General features: G+C 45.0%; 1 protein-coding gene across 4 annotated transcripts in view; it reads right to left on the minus strand.

Moving 5' to 3' along the window:
* Window positions 1-1,912: 1,912 nt before the first annotated feature.
* The window catches only part of SPPL3 (signal peptide peptidase like 3), a 51,460-nt gene continuing 40,249 nt past the window's right edge, over window positions 1,913-13,123 (minus strand). For all 4 annotated transcript variants that reach the window (XM_052689991.1, XM_052689990.1, XM_052689989.1 and 1 more), the window contains exons 5-11: window positions 12,948-13,026; window positions 12,101-12,213; window positions 7,354-7,460; window positions 6,258-6,421; window positions 4,830-5,029; window positions 3,763-3,872; window positions 1,913-3,126 (exon numbers count right to left, since the gene is read on the minus strand). In XM_052689991.1, coding sequence (XP_052545951.1) covers window positions 3,055-3,126; window positions 3,763-3,872; window positions 4,830-5,029; window positions 6,258-6,421; window positions 7,354-7,460; window positions 12,101-12,213; window positions 12,948-13,026 — 845 coding nt within the window. In that variant the 3' untranslated portion in view covers window positions 1,913-3,054. The remainder of the gene's footprint in view (window positions 3,127-3,762; window positions 3,873-4,829; window positions 5,030-6,257; window positions 6,422-7,353; window positions 7,461-12,100; window positions 12,214-12,947; window positions 13,027-13,123) is intronic.

A 13,123-nucleotide genomic window follows, 5' to 3' on the forward strand; every position in this document is an offset into this window, starting at 1 on the left:
TCCTAACCAGCAGTCAGAGCTTTTTTTATTATTATTTTTGACAGTAACTTTTTACACTCCTAAATAAAAGCTTTTGTTAGACGAATATTTTTTTCCTGACAACTTTTCACTAGAAGACAGGTGCTTCCAGACTGCACTGCAGGAATCTGTATCAAGTGCTTAATGAAAGAGTTGAACAAAACCTAAAACCAAGAAGGGACCCAGCAGGGGCAGGGATTCTATGCCCAAATCCAAAGGACCACAGCAGTGCGCTCAGCTTCATCCTCAACGTGCAGACCAAAGGAACAAGGCCAGAAGGTTCAGAGCGCCCAGCAGCCGAGTGCTGAGGTACAAATCCTTTCTATTCCCCCACAAAATTGAGCTTGTTCTCAACAGGACAGCAGTGGGACAAAGTGTTACAAGCTGTAATTTAATCAAAAATCTTAGGGGAATGTTTTTGTCTCTGCAAACGCAACAGCTTTGTGCAGTGATGCTTCAGTCAACCTCCCCTAAGGCACCACAATCCTCTTCTTGTCAATGGTGGCTGCCCTTGCAATACTGCAAACCCCTTTGGGTTCAACTTTGTTCACCTGGCAGCTGCAGGCTTCCACCTGGGAAGGCAAGCCATCATTTCAGAGGTGGTTTAGAAACAAAGCATTTACAACTCCATTTCTTGGTGCAAGTCAGAAGGTCACACACACACAGCACACATCAAGGCAACACTGATTTATAAGGCTAAATTCATTCCAATTAAATAGCACTTGTAGAACTTTTTCCAGAATTCTTTTAAGTGTAGAGAATCACTAATAGGCAAAAGTTCCTGGCAAGGAGTAGAAATGCCACTACAAAACCAGAGAAAGACTTTTTAATTGTAAAGGAGGAGGGCACTCACAAGAAACTGAGAGCATTTGAGATGTGCAATGCTAGCGGGGGGACGGAGGGACTGAGACGATAAGGCTTCAGCAGACAGATCTAGAGATATATTCCACTGCTCCAGTACCCCAGGCAAAAAAATGGTGTCCTTTTTCTCTCTGAATACACTCACCAATATTTTATTCTCTTAAGTTTTCAGCTACACTCAAACTTAACTTCCCCCTGTCCCAAGCTGACTGCAAGTCTGGGATCCAATACCCACAGTAAGTGCAGATTTTTAGTTTAAAAATATTTACTTCTGAAAGTAACCATCATCTGACAGCGAGCACAGCAGGGACACAACAGAGAAAACGCTTTCAACCAAGTGAAAGAGAAGAATGGGGTAAAACAATCAGTCACAGCAGCCTCCTGCTGCCCACCCACCCGAAAGGGCTGGGCACCACCTCCACCCCTGGGCTGCTGGGCTGCTTCTCAGTGTCCTCACGTTTCACCCGCCTCACATCTGCTTCAGCCCATCCAGAGGCACTGCAGCGCCACGGCCTGCGAGCTCAGACCTGCTGAGGAGAACAGAGGAAGATGTTAATTAAAAACAGCACAGGCAGATGCTTTGGCCAGACAGAAATTTTGCTCCTGTAATAACAGAGCAGAAAGGATCAGACATTCACCTCAACTCCCTTACCTGTTTGTAACAAGGCACTGCCTCGCAGGTGCTTTCAGTCAGACCTCAGTCTGAAACATCCCTGTTTTCCTTCCGTCAGCTCTCAGGTCTCGGCACCAGGCTAACGAGGTACAATGAACCAACATTCTGGTTAGCTCAGGGTTGCCTTTCTGGCAATAAAGCAACAGAACTGGAACTGCTGGTTGGAAAAAAGCAGCCACCAAAACATCTCAAACAGGCTGTCAGGTACAGAGCATCAACACACAGACTGACCAGGCACAACAGGAAAGGACAGTTTGCTTTTTTTCCTTTTTTTTTTTTCTTTTTTTTTTTCCTTTAAGGGGCAGGGCATGGAAAAATACAGCACACTAATGAAACAAAATGCAAAAAAATACAAAAAAATAGAAAATAGAAAAAATGTATTTACAAGTGATACATTACTATGATCAGAAAGCACAAAGACAATTGCTGCTATAATACATGCACCGGGTCAGGAAGGAACTACTAAAAACCTGCAAGGGAGCTGTTTGTAAAAAAGGAAGAAAAAAAAAAGACACCCTTCCCATCCCTCCCCCCTGAAACAAACAGGGTCAGGTTTCAACGTTTTGCTTCCCTAGTTTGCTACATTGATCAAAATCAAATATCCCCTGAAGTCCATGAGTACAGTCGGTACAAAGACTACATGTTGTCAAACTGCAGGTTTGGTTTCAGGACGGGGGAGAAAAACAGCAGCTCATTGTAGATTCATATACAAGAAAGCCAGAGTAAACTGCTCTACATGCTAAAAATTACAGCAAGCCCCTGTCTGCTACATAGCATGATCTTAGCAGGTTTTCCTTTTTGTTTATTCATATATATATCTATATGTGTGTGTATATATATATGTATAAAAATCGTGCCCTTTTTCACTGCAACATGACATCTGCGTGGAAATGTAACTTGTTACAACAAATCTTTATATGTATACTGCAAGAAGTCACTCAATGTCTGTGGATTTAATAAGTAACCTCACACCACAGGAAATATTTAATAAATCAAAAAAAAAACAAAAACCAAAAACAAACCAAAACAAAAACCCCAATATTGTGACAGAAGACCTTCTGTCTCAGTTCTTTTCAAAACTGAAGTCCGACAGGAAACTGGTCCCAATGCATATGAGGGTTCGCTGAAGAAGCTTCAGTTTGCCTAACTGTTTTTTTTCTCTTAGTGTTCACGAGTTTTTGAACGACTTCAAGCCGTTTTCAGTTTCAAGTCTGTCTCTTCCTCTCTCACGTAGGTAACAGTCTGCTACTGATCCATCAGAGTGAGGAAAAGAGGAAAGTGGCTGCAGTTGCACGAAGGGTCCCCAGTTCCACATCTGCGGGGCGATGAGACGGAGCTCCGGAACACCTTAGCTTTTTTCCTTCCCTTCCTTTCAATTCTTTCATACAAGTCCTGTAGTTGGTACCTTCCCAAGTACCTGGCAGCCAGTCCAGCTTCAGGAGATGACAAAGCCACAAGATAAAGTGAAAGGGACCAGTGCAGAAGTTCAGGTCACTGCTCCATCATACTTCCAGGAAACGGGAGCTGCTGGACTTAGAGTGGAAAGGCTCAGACCACATGCGGCGTAGATCGCCCTGGGCAGCAAAACAGCACAGGAGACAGCACTTAGAGACTGCAGAGCCTGCTTAGAATTCCGACTTTAAAATGCAGGTATAACCATGGGCATATCTGAAAGCTGGACTGTTCTCCACCCGTTTTGCAGATTGCAATCAAGACAGTAAAATACATCCTTCCTTTCCACCATCAGGTCAAAACGGTTCATTTCTGAGGCAGATCTACCTCAAATATTTATGTGGGTGGAAAATTCTGCCCTTTCTTAGGCTCTGTTCTCTAGATTGCTAGATGGATATTTCAAAAATAACCCCACAACAGTAAAGATAACATTGTGTGTAGACCTGCCTCTCCTCTCTCGATTCAGCCTTTGTGCAAACGTTTTCTTTCACGGCCAGCTGGGGGAGGACAAACTCTGTCATTTAATTAAGGCAGCTCCTAACACTTCTGAGTTTAGTTTATATTTACTTCATGCGCACGCTTTACTTTCTAGTTGAAGTCTCTCAGTTACTCAGCGCCCCAAAGTGAGAATTCCCACGGGAGCAGCTGCACATCAGTTCTTGACCTGGGCTGTTGGTGAGCAGTGGACACGCAGCCCCCAGGACCTGCTGCCCCGCATGGGAGCACTGACCTCACGGCCAGCAACGATCCGACCTTACCTTTAAATATGCCATGGTGAGGAGCGGCAATAAGGTGAAAGGTACCAAATACAGGAGGGCAGGCTGGGCTGCCCGGTGAATACGAGAGGCTACTGTTGCAGTTAATAGGCCTGTAAAAGAAAGAAGTGACTGAACATCTTCAAACAGCACACGGATGTTCTGTGCCTTTTCATCCACAGGTGTTTCCTTACCCACCACTTTAAGACAGGCTATGGAAAAATGTATTTATCTGTGCTTTGCTTTCCCTAAATAGTTATAAGCTATTCTATTTTAGTATTAGGCCGTGCTGAGCCCCTCACTTCAGTTTTAAACCTCAGAGACTAAGCTAATAATAACACAAACTATAACAAAAAGCAAAGGAGAGGAAACTGAGTGCACCAGGCTGAATGGCTTTATGTGCTACTCGGTGCTGGTGCTTCTTGAGAAATGAGGGGCTGGGAGGAAGGATTGTTCACACCAGGAACACTTTTCCTGGAGATGTGCCCACGAGGAACACGGGAAAGCCAGGGGTGGGTGGGTAGGGAACACAACTGGAAAGAAACGATCTCTCCATTGCATCTGCTGAAGGGCTGAGGAGATCCAGATGCACACACACACAGATCCAGATGCACACACACACAGATCCAGATGCACGCACACACATCCTGACCTCGGAGAAAAAATCCGTCAGTGAGGAGAGGGACAACAGCTACTTCAAATCACAGACAGCATTCCAGCTGCAACTATTTACAGTTTTCTGTACATACTAAAATGTTACAGGATCATAAGGCTTAACCCTAGAATACAAAAATACTGCAACTATCATCTATTTGTACTCTTTCACAGCATAACCCATGCAGAAATTCCCACGTTTTCTGCCTTACCACATATGAGCAGAGCAGCTTCTGCACTCGTAAAGCAAGGCACAAAAAGTTCCTCACAGAAAGATGCCAATAATCTCTTTCATCCTCAAAATAAAATCCACAGTCTCCCAAAGCCTCTGTACTTTGTTTCATCGTCTTTCAAACCCACATCTACAATAATCCCACTCTTGCTCACTAAGCAGCTAACCATATTAAACCACTTACCTACAAAATATCCAATGAGTGTGCAGTGAAAGTAAGAGACCTTCTGCATACGTCCAGAGATGTTCCCTGGTCCTGGGGCACCACAGGAATCGCTGTTGGCTTGTTTTTTGTAGTTATCGTAGCGCAGGACGAAGCAGAGCAGAAGACCTGGCATCACAATATCTCCAATCCCCAGCATAGAGAAGTGGCTGCCCGTGGAACTGCAGAGCAATTGAAACTGGGTTTGCACCCATGCACGAGGTAACAAGCTCCAGACTCCACTTTGTTTCTGAGCTTCATTTTGCACATGCCCTGCTTATACTGGCAAACTTTTATGCAGTAGAAACTATCGCATAAATACCAGCCACTAAAGACTTTCCTTAGTGACTTCATCACCATGTCAGCTCAGTTTTAAACGTTCTTATTTAGACACTTGCTCCAAAGCAGGTATTCCTACTTGCAGGGTTTAAGCTGCTTTGCTGGAAGTCCCTCAGTGAAACAGCTCCACCAGCTCAGTCCTTCAATCACCTCTCTCCCCTCCAACGATGGGAGCTGGGTACCAGCTGACAGTTCTACCACCCATTTGATTCCCATTGATAAACACTGTGCCTTCATTCCGGTGTAGATTAATCTCCTCTAATGTGAAACAATAAATCAGTTTATGGCCTTTTCAGATCTTTGGCTTAATTCAGACACAACGCATATAAAACTGTAATTTTGTTGGATTCCCAGGAAAGAGCCAACTGCTAAGCACATCAAAAATTGAAATCTGCCATTAACACGAGATCTTTTTCTGAAAACAGTGCCAAATAAGTTTACTGCAGAATAAACTAACCAATTTTCTTGTTATCAGTGCAGATAATCACCTCCTAATCTCTGCTATTTCAGCACTCCAGCATCGAAAGAAGAATAAAATAATGATATGGCAACAGACTGCGAGGCTTCTGAAGCGCTCGCAGGCTGCGTGGAGCTGGCTTAAAACCCTAATCAAGGAACTCCTGCCGTGGAGAGATGTGGAATGATCTCCCTCCAACACAGCGCTTCACCCGCTAAGTCTTCACTGCCCACCCCAGTCTCCACCTCCCCCTGCAGTTATGCAGTACTTATGACTACTCTAATTTTAGAATAAACCTCAGCTCTTTTTGGTTTTAAGCAGGAATTCATAAACGCGTAACTGTAGCACAAGTTATTAAACTGCAGAACTCACATCAAAGTGTATCCTGTTCTGAACGGGCCAGGACCTAACTTAGGATCATTTCTGCATGCACGAGACAGCAAACAGGAAGCACCAAATCCTTAAACTCTACTACTTATCACAAAGAGGGATTGATCGAATAGGAAACCAAGCTGGTGTTTTCCAATAGCATTAGCAGAGAATAGAATTAGTGCTAATAGAGTGCTGAGGGAAACTTTTCTTCCATAGTAGCATGAAAGAATTGCTGATTTTACCTTGGAAATACAAGTTTGCCAGGCAGCGACAGACGGGGAACATCTCTGCCCACGTTTGGTCCCAGGTGAAGTTTCCGGGATAAAACGTCGAGGGGATTATCAGCAGGTTGTGTGGCCACTTTCACCATCACATTGCTGTTAAAGATGTATGCAGAAAAGAAGACCTGCGGAGCAGAAAATCCTTAGAAATGACAAACTGTGATTACACAGCAACTTAAAGCAGCTTTTTCCCCCTTCTTTTTGCTTCACCTATTCAACAGAAGATTGTTTTCATTTCCGTATGCATACGTTGCAGATAAGGGCAACAAAATGCAGAATGGTTTTTAGAAAAAGTGTTGTTTGTTGGTTTTTTATAAGCTATTTTAGTTTTTTACACGATTGCTCCTCAAGAATAACTGGAATACTTTCTGATATCAAGATACTGACCAACAGGTACTACAATATCTGGACAACGAGCACCAGGAAGAGGATGGCACTGAGGCACCCAATATAAGAAAGCTTGAAAGCAGAGAAGAGGGAAGCACAGTGCTCAGCCTGGGTGATGCAACGCTTATTTCTAACAGGCTCGCACACAGAAAGACTGACTCACTGCCAGAGCTGTCAGCAAGGGCCTCCCAGTCAGTGCCTGCTGCTATGCAAAGGTAGAACTACACGCTTCCAGTATTACCAAATATATTGTCAGGTTTCTTGCAAAAGCGCTGTAAGATTTTATGCCAGCTTCACTGGCTATAAATCAGTTTGCATTCCTGTTCTGAGGATTCCACTGCTAGTCTTAAGTTGGCACGCAGCACCGTGCAGCGTGGAGAAGGCTTTACATTCATTTGGAACTGCTTGTTCTGATCTGCAGCCAAGCCTTCAAAATTGAAGGTCTCGTTTTTTCTTAGAATCTGCCAAAGCTGAAGTATTCTAATGATGTTTCTGCTTTTGTTAACTAATTAGGGAGGAAATTATAATGTATTCCACTGAAGGCTTTAAGTTTTCAGAAGAGAGCAATGAAACTCAGCTTCATGCTAGCACGTTTCATGTGAAGGCAGCACAAGACCAATTACAAATCCAAACAATAAAAAGTTTAAGCAGAACAAAACAAAGCACTTACCCAAAAGACATCATAAATTAGTAACCCAGAGAGCAGCAAGCAGGAAACCTTCAGGCTCGGGAGCCGGACAAAGGCTATCATTGCAACACACAGGCCCATAGCCAGAGCTACAAAATGCAAGTACACAATTAGTGCATTAAAAATAAAAACAAACCCCAAACCAAACAAGCAACAACAGAAAGAGAAACCAATACCCCCTCCCAAAAAAACCACCACTCAGAAGAAGCTTCTGTTTGCACCCGAGCAGCACTGCACTAGATGGATTTCTAGTATTTCCAGATACTGAAGTTCTCGCAAGTCAAGAGAAGACAAAATACATTCAGGAGGAACACATCCATCTGCACACGTCCTCATAGAAACAGAAATACCACTGCACTTCCACTGTCCACCACAAGTAAACGTCCTCATGATCAGAGCCCTAGAGACCACCTCCCCCACACAACACAAGCTCTCCAGTTACAAACAACAACATCCAGCTTTCAACCCTCTGTGCCCCCAGCAGGAAACAACTCCAGAAATCAACATGCTAACGTCACACAGTACGACCAAGAAGCACTCAAACCAATCTTCTACTTGAACAAGATTGTGCAAGGCTGCCCAAACATCAGCTGCGAGCTCCTACTGTTTAGAAGTACAGGGATCTCCCAGTAACAAACATCTGTGTGAACGCCTGCCCATCAGTGGGAAAACAGGGGAAGTCCTCTCTCAGGGGTGAGCTTTCAGACACACCAGCAAACTGCACTGACTGATGCTGCAGGCTCAGAGTTGTCAATTCTGTTCCAGGAGAAGATTAAGGATGTGCAACGCAAAATTAAACCTGAAACGTGACACACATGTCTAGAAAGGGGAGGTGGGGGAAACCCTTCCTCTGCAGTCACAAATCCAATCCCCTACGTATTTTGTCAGCAAAGCTCACCAGCATGACAACTTGATCAGGCCACAGTTCACAAGTCAACATTCTAACTCTCGCACCATCACTGCAGAGTAGCAAAAATCCATTACGCTTGCATTTCATCCAGATACGGAGTTCTTCCATCAAAGCACCACAGAGACAATTTAGTACAGATTCGAGACAAAGCCATGGAGCAGCTCCCAGCACAGCTGCACGCGATGCCCAGCCTGCCGGGCCCACCTCCACATCTCCATGTAACCCTGAGCAGCACGGCTGCCAGTTTTAATGAAGAGATGTGATTACTGAGATTAAAAAACAAGTATCCTAAATCATGCTGCGTTATTGCAACTTGTTACAGAACATAAATTATTGATGTTTAAGGAATTGGACACAGCAAAGCAGGGAGCGAAAGAAGTGCGTTCAGTAATTCAGTACAGCCTTCAGTTGCAGACTTCCTCTGAAGAAGAGCAAATACAAAGGAACGGGCTGTCTGAAATCAAAGAGATTTCTCCAAAGCCAGTGCTAATAATGGCTCAGGCTGGCCTATGTTTAGGAGAGGATTTCCACGCTATAATTAACTGGAAGTGGGAATATTTTAACCGATGTGAACTTTTAGCCATTGTTCGCACAGTCGGTTCCTGTACCGTGGAAATTCACACAGGCACCCATCTGACATCTTCACTGCACCGAGTGAACAGTGCTTAAAAGGGGGAAGAAAAATGGAAAGATGGACGGCTGGAGAGAGACAGATGGAGGGACAGGCAAACAGAATGCAGGGCAGATAGATGGAAGAAGGATGGAAGGACAGATGGGACAGAGCATCAGATGGACGGACAGAAAGGCAGACGGCAACGGATGGAGTGTCAATGGAAAGACAGACTGATGAGTGATGGACAGGCAGAAATACAGGCAGTGCTGGAGGAACAGACAGGAGGACACACGGACAGGATGACGGAGTGCTGGATGGACAGAAAGACAGACGGTCAAACTGAATGTCGGATGGACAGAGACAGCCCGTTTGTCCTTCTGTCTGTCCATCTCTCTATGCACCCTTTCATGCACGTGTCCTTCTGTTCATCCTTCCATCTGTCTGCCTGTCTCCGCCCTTGTCTGTCCACCAGTCCGTCCTGCAAATGTCCATCAGTCCACCCAGTTGCCTGTCAAATCCATCTTTCCATCTCCAGAGGTACTGACTGACAGGAAGATGGACAGACAGACTGAAGGATGGGCACTGACAGACAGAGGGACAGATGGAAAGATGGTCAGTTTGTCTTTCCGTCCATCCTTCAGTCTGCCAATCCATTCATCTTTCTGTCTCTCTGGCCATCTGACTGTCTTTCTGTCCATCAGTCCGTTAGTCTTCCCATCCATCCGTCAGCCCATCAGTCCGACTGCCAGCAGGACAAACTGACAAGGAGACAGAAAGAAGGACCAACACACAGACCGAAAGCCGTGCCAACAGCAACTCAGCTGGAAGTGCTGAATTGACAGCATGACCTGGAAGAGTCACCATTCAGACAAGTGAAGGGACTGACTTCCACACTCCAGCAAGAAACACCTCTTACAGAAGAAGGATATTCTGAGGAATATTCTGAAGATTACAATTAATCCTGCATATGTGATTAAATCTTAGGCTTGCAGTTGTATTTTTTTTTTAGCTCTACTGACCTACTGCAACCAGAACAGATGAAATCAGTGGTGCAATTTCTGTTCTGCAGATCATTACGTAAACAAGCAGAACTTAAGCTTCACCCATAAGCCACCAGTTGACCTTTGAAACAGGTGCTGAAGCTGTGACCTAATTACACACCTACAGAACTCTCAAAGTGTATTTACAGAGCAGAAATAAATACACACCGTGCAGCAGTGCAGCAGTTTCTCTTTGGTTGCTGCAATAGCTGAGATCCACAGCAGTTCCCAGGGTGCCCAGGACTGTTCAGTTCACTGCACTGCTGCCAAAGGGTACTGCATAAATCTACAGACACCACTCCTATTTTCCATCTCCACACACCTCCTCTGTTTAGGAAAGCTCTTATAAGACAGCCTTCTCATCCTATCCTGCAATGAGTCCCTACACCTAGGAACATCCAACCAACTACCAGGGGACGAGGGAATTCCATTCAGGCAGTGAAGGCTTTTCTGACAGAAACTGCTGCACCTCGATTTTGTAGATATCAGAAAAGGCCACGGAGTATTTCCCTTTTTACTTAGCTCTAAAATACTCAAAAAGAAAGATTCCATTGCACAAGGCACACCCTGCTCCTCCCTGCAGCCAATATAAGGCACAGTCACCTCTGCTTCATTTCTGCTGACAGAGGACCAGAAGGATTTAAACAACTAAGGGAGGCTAACCTACATAGTACAACCTCTGCAATATAAAAGACATAAAATACTCCAAAGCTAAATGGCATCAACACAATTCACTGCATCACAACCACAAAGAAATAAAACCCAGGATGCGCTCAGTGCCCACAGATCAGAGCCCTGCAGGTGAACTGCCTCAATGCCTGCTATTTCAGAGTGCACTGCTCACAGAAATGACTACTCTGAGTAAATGCTTCTGTCAGCTCCTCTGGACAGACAAATCTCTTCAGACTGTGTCAAAATTCACACCTGAATCTACATTAAACTATGTATGTACCACAGATCAAGGATCACCCTTGATTCCTTCATGGGCCACTCTGCATAAAACAAAACAAACATCATCTGCGTTCTTCCACGTGCTGTCAGTGTTTTACAAGGTGTTCCAGGCAACAGGTGGAAGCTTCAGTAGCAGCAGAGAGCATGACTGACACATAACCCCCATATACAAAATTCACAGTCAAGGTGCCAGTGCTCAGGACTTGTTGCTGCTATCTCATTTAGGAGCAACTAGAAAGCTGGTGGCACACATGGTTTATTGAAAGATGCAATTTCAAGGGCAGGTGATGCCAATCCAGCTGCTTTTCCTCAAGCAGTCACCACCTCAGGACATCATTCACGAGATGTCCTGAGCCAATTCAATGCCTGACACCGCTGAGAGGCAGCAGCTCTGCCCCCGGCTGCCCCCTTCATCCCTCTGCTGTCACATCCACTCGATCCTCTCAGATCCCATCGTGCTGCCACTTACCTTTTGCCAAATCTAGTGCATACCTGAATGCACAATAATCCGATTCATCCCACTGCAGCAGCAGAAAAATAGCCCAGCAAAAAAAGAGCACGCTACCATTCTAGTGAGCTGAATCAGTTCACCATGTGACTAAATGAATGCCAGAGCCAGCACAAGAGGTTTGGAAGGCAGAGGGGAGGAGGAAAGCTCTTTGTGGGAACACTAAGCTGTGAATTTGGTTCAACCAGGACAGAAAAAGGGGGAAAAAAAATAAAGAACGTAGCAAAAAGATCGCTTTCATCCACACTTCCAGCTGTAAGCCTGCCAGCTCCAGCCATCCCAGCCAGCACCATCAGACAGCGAGCTGCTGCCTCACAACAAAGTCTTTGATCGTCCGAAGCAAAACCCAACACAGCACACAGCAGAAACGAACCAGACTGTTAAGATCACGTTATGATTCATGAGCAACCACCGTCTCCACACACCTTTACCTAAAGCTGGCAGTTCACCCTGCTCCACACAGGCGCAGGAAGCCTTTCATGGGTGTTCAGCACTTCCTGGGAAGCTTTCACAAACCAGAAAAACAGGAGTCCCCATCGTTACCCCAGCATGCTTCTGACAGGGCTTGTTTTCAGGGAGCCTGCCACCCAAATATTACAACTCAGCAAGACATTAATAACAGCAAATGTCACCAGCCATCCCCGGGTGTCTGCATGTGTCCCAACAGGCACGAAGTGGCAATCGAATCCCTTCAGTCACATACTCACCATCCATGAGGAGCCAGTGGCCAGTTAGGACCCAGATGAGCACAAGCATCACAGACAGTGAAAAGGAAAGCAACTCAGCAGCAGTGAAACGCCCGCAGCAGCCAAAGGAAATCCTAGGAACAACACATAGACATCAGCTGCGGGGCTTCGTGTTGCCATTTACACAACAGGAAATGGATGCTACTGGAACAAAGCTCAACCACTGGTGAAGGGTGCCAAGAACAACCGAGGGGAAGTTCTTTAGCCACAAATAGGTACCAGAACAGCAGCAAAATACACTTGCCTAACATTCAGGTGATGTGTGACGCCTGAACTATAATGATGGAATAAGACCTGTAAATCCTGGCATCCCTTTTGAAATGGCTCGCATGGATGGCATTTCCTGGTACCATCTGGAAGTGCTTTTTGCATCCTGAACCCGAGTCACAAGAAAAGAAGCAAACATCTGACTTCAAAACACGACAAGAACCACTGCTGTTTTCACCAGTGTAACTACAGCCTCCAAACAAGCCAGCACTAACATCCTTAGTTCAACATTAGCAAACATTAAAACCCAACACCGATTCTGAAACTGAATTCTCAGCAAAAATAAACCAAACTTCTTAAAAGCCACTGTTGGGAAATCCATTCCCCTGCAATGGTTTTGTGTTTCCCAGCCTGGCAAGCACGCATGACTTGCAGGAACGATGCTCCCCAGTGCTGGAGTGGAAGCAAAGTGTTTGCACAGAAGAAGTGCGCACGAACTGGGGCCCCAAGGTTAAACACTTGTAACCAAAGACTGCTAAAGAATTCATATTAAAATAAATAGCACACAAGAAGAGGAGTAAAACATTTTTCAAGTCCTTACTTGTTTTGAGGCGAACAAGGCCTTGTTAAGTACTGGCACATCGGGAGCAAAAGGAAAGCAAAAGCTATTGTTGCAAGGACTAGAAAAGGAAGAAAAGGTAAAATTAGTACATCCAGACCTCATTTCTGCAGCACACAAAGTAGCTTCTCCAATCTGAAAAAGCTCTTGCAACAATG

The sequence above is a fragment of the Tympanuchus pallidicinctus genome, unplaced genomic scaffold, assembly GCF_026119805.1.
Source record: "Tympanuchus pallidicinctus isolate F22 unplaced genomic scaffold, pur_lepc_1.0 scaffold25, whole genome shotgun sequence".
Classification (NCBI taxonomy): Eukaryota; Metazoa; Chordata; class Aves; order Galliformes; family Phasianidae; genus Tympanuchus; species Tympanuchus pallidicinctus.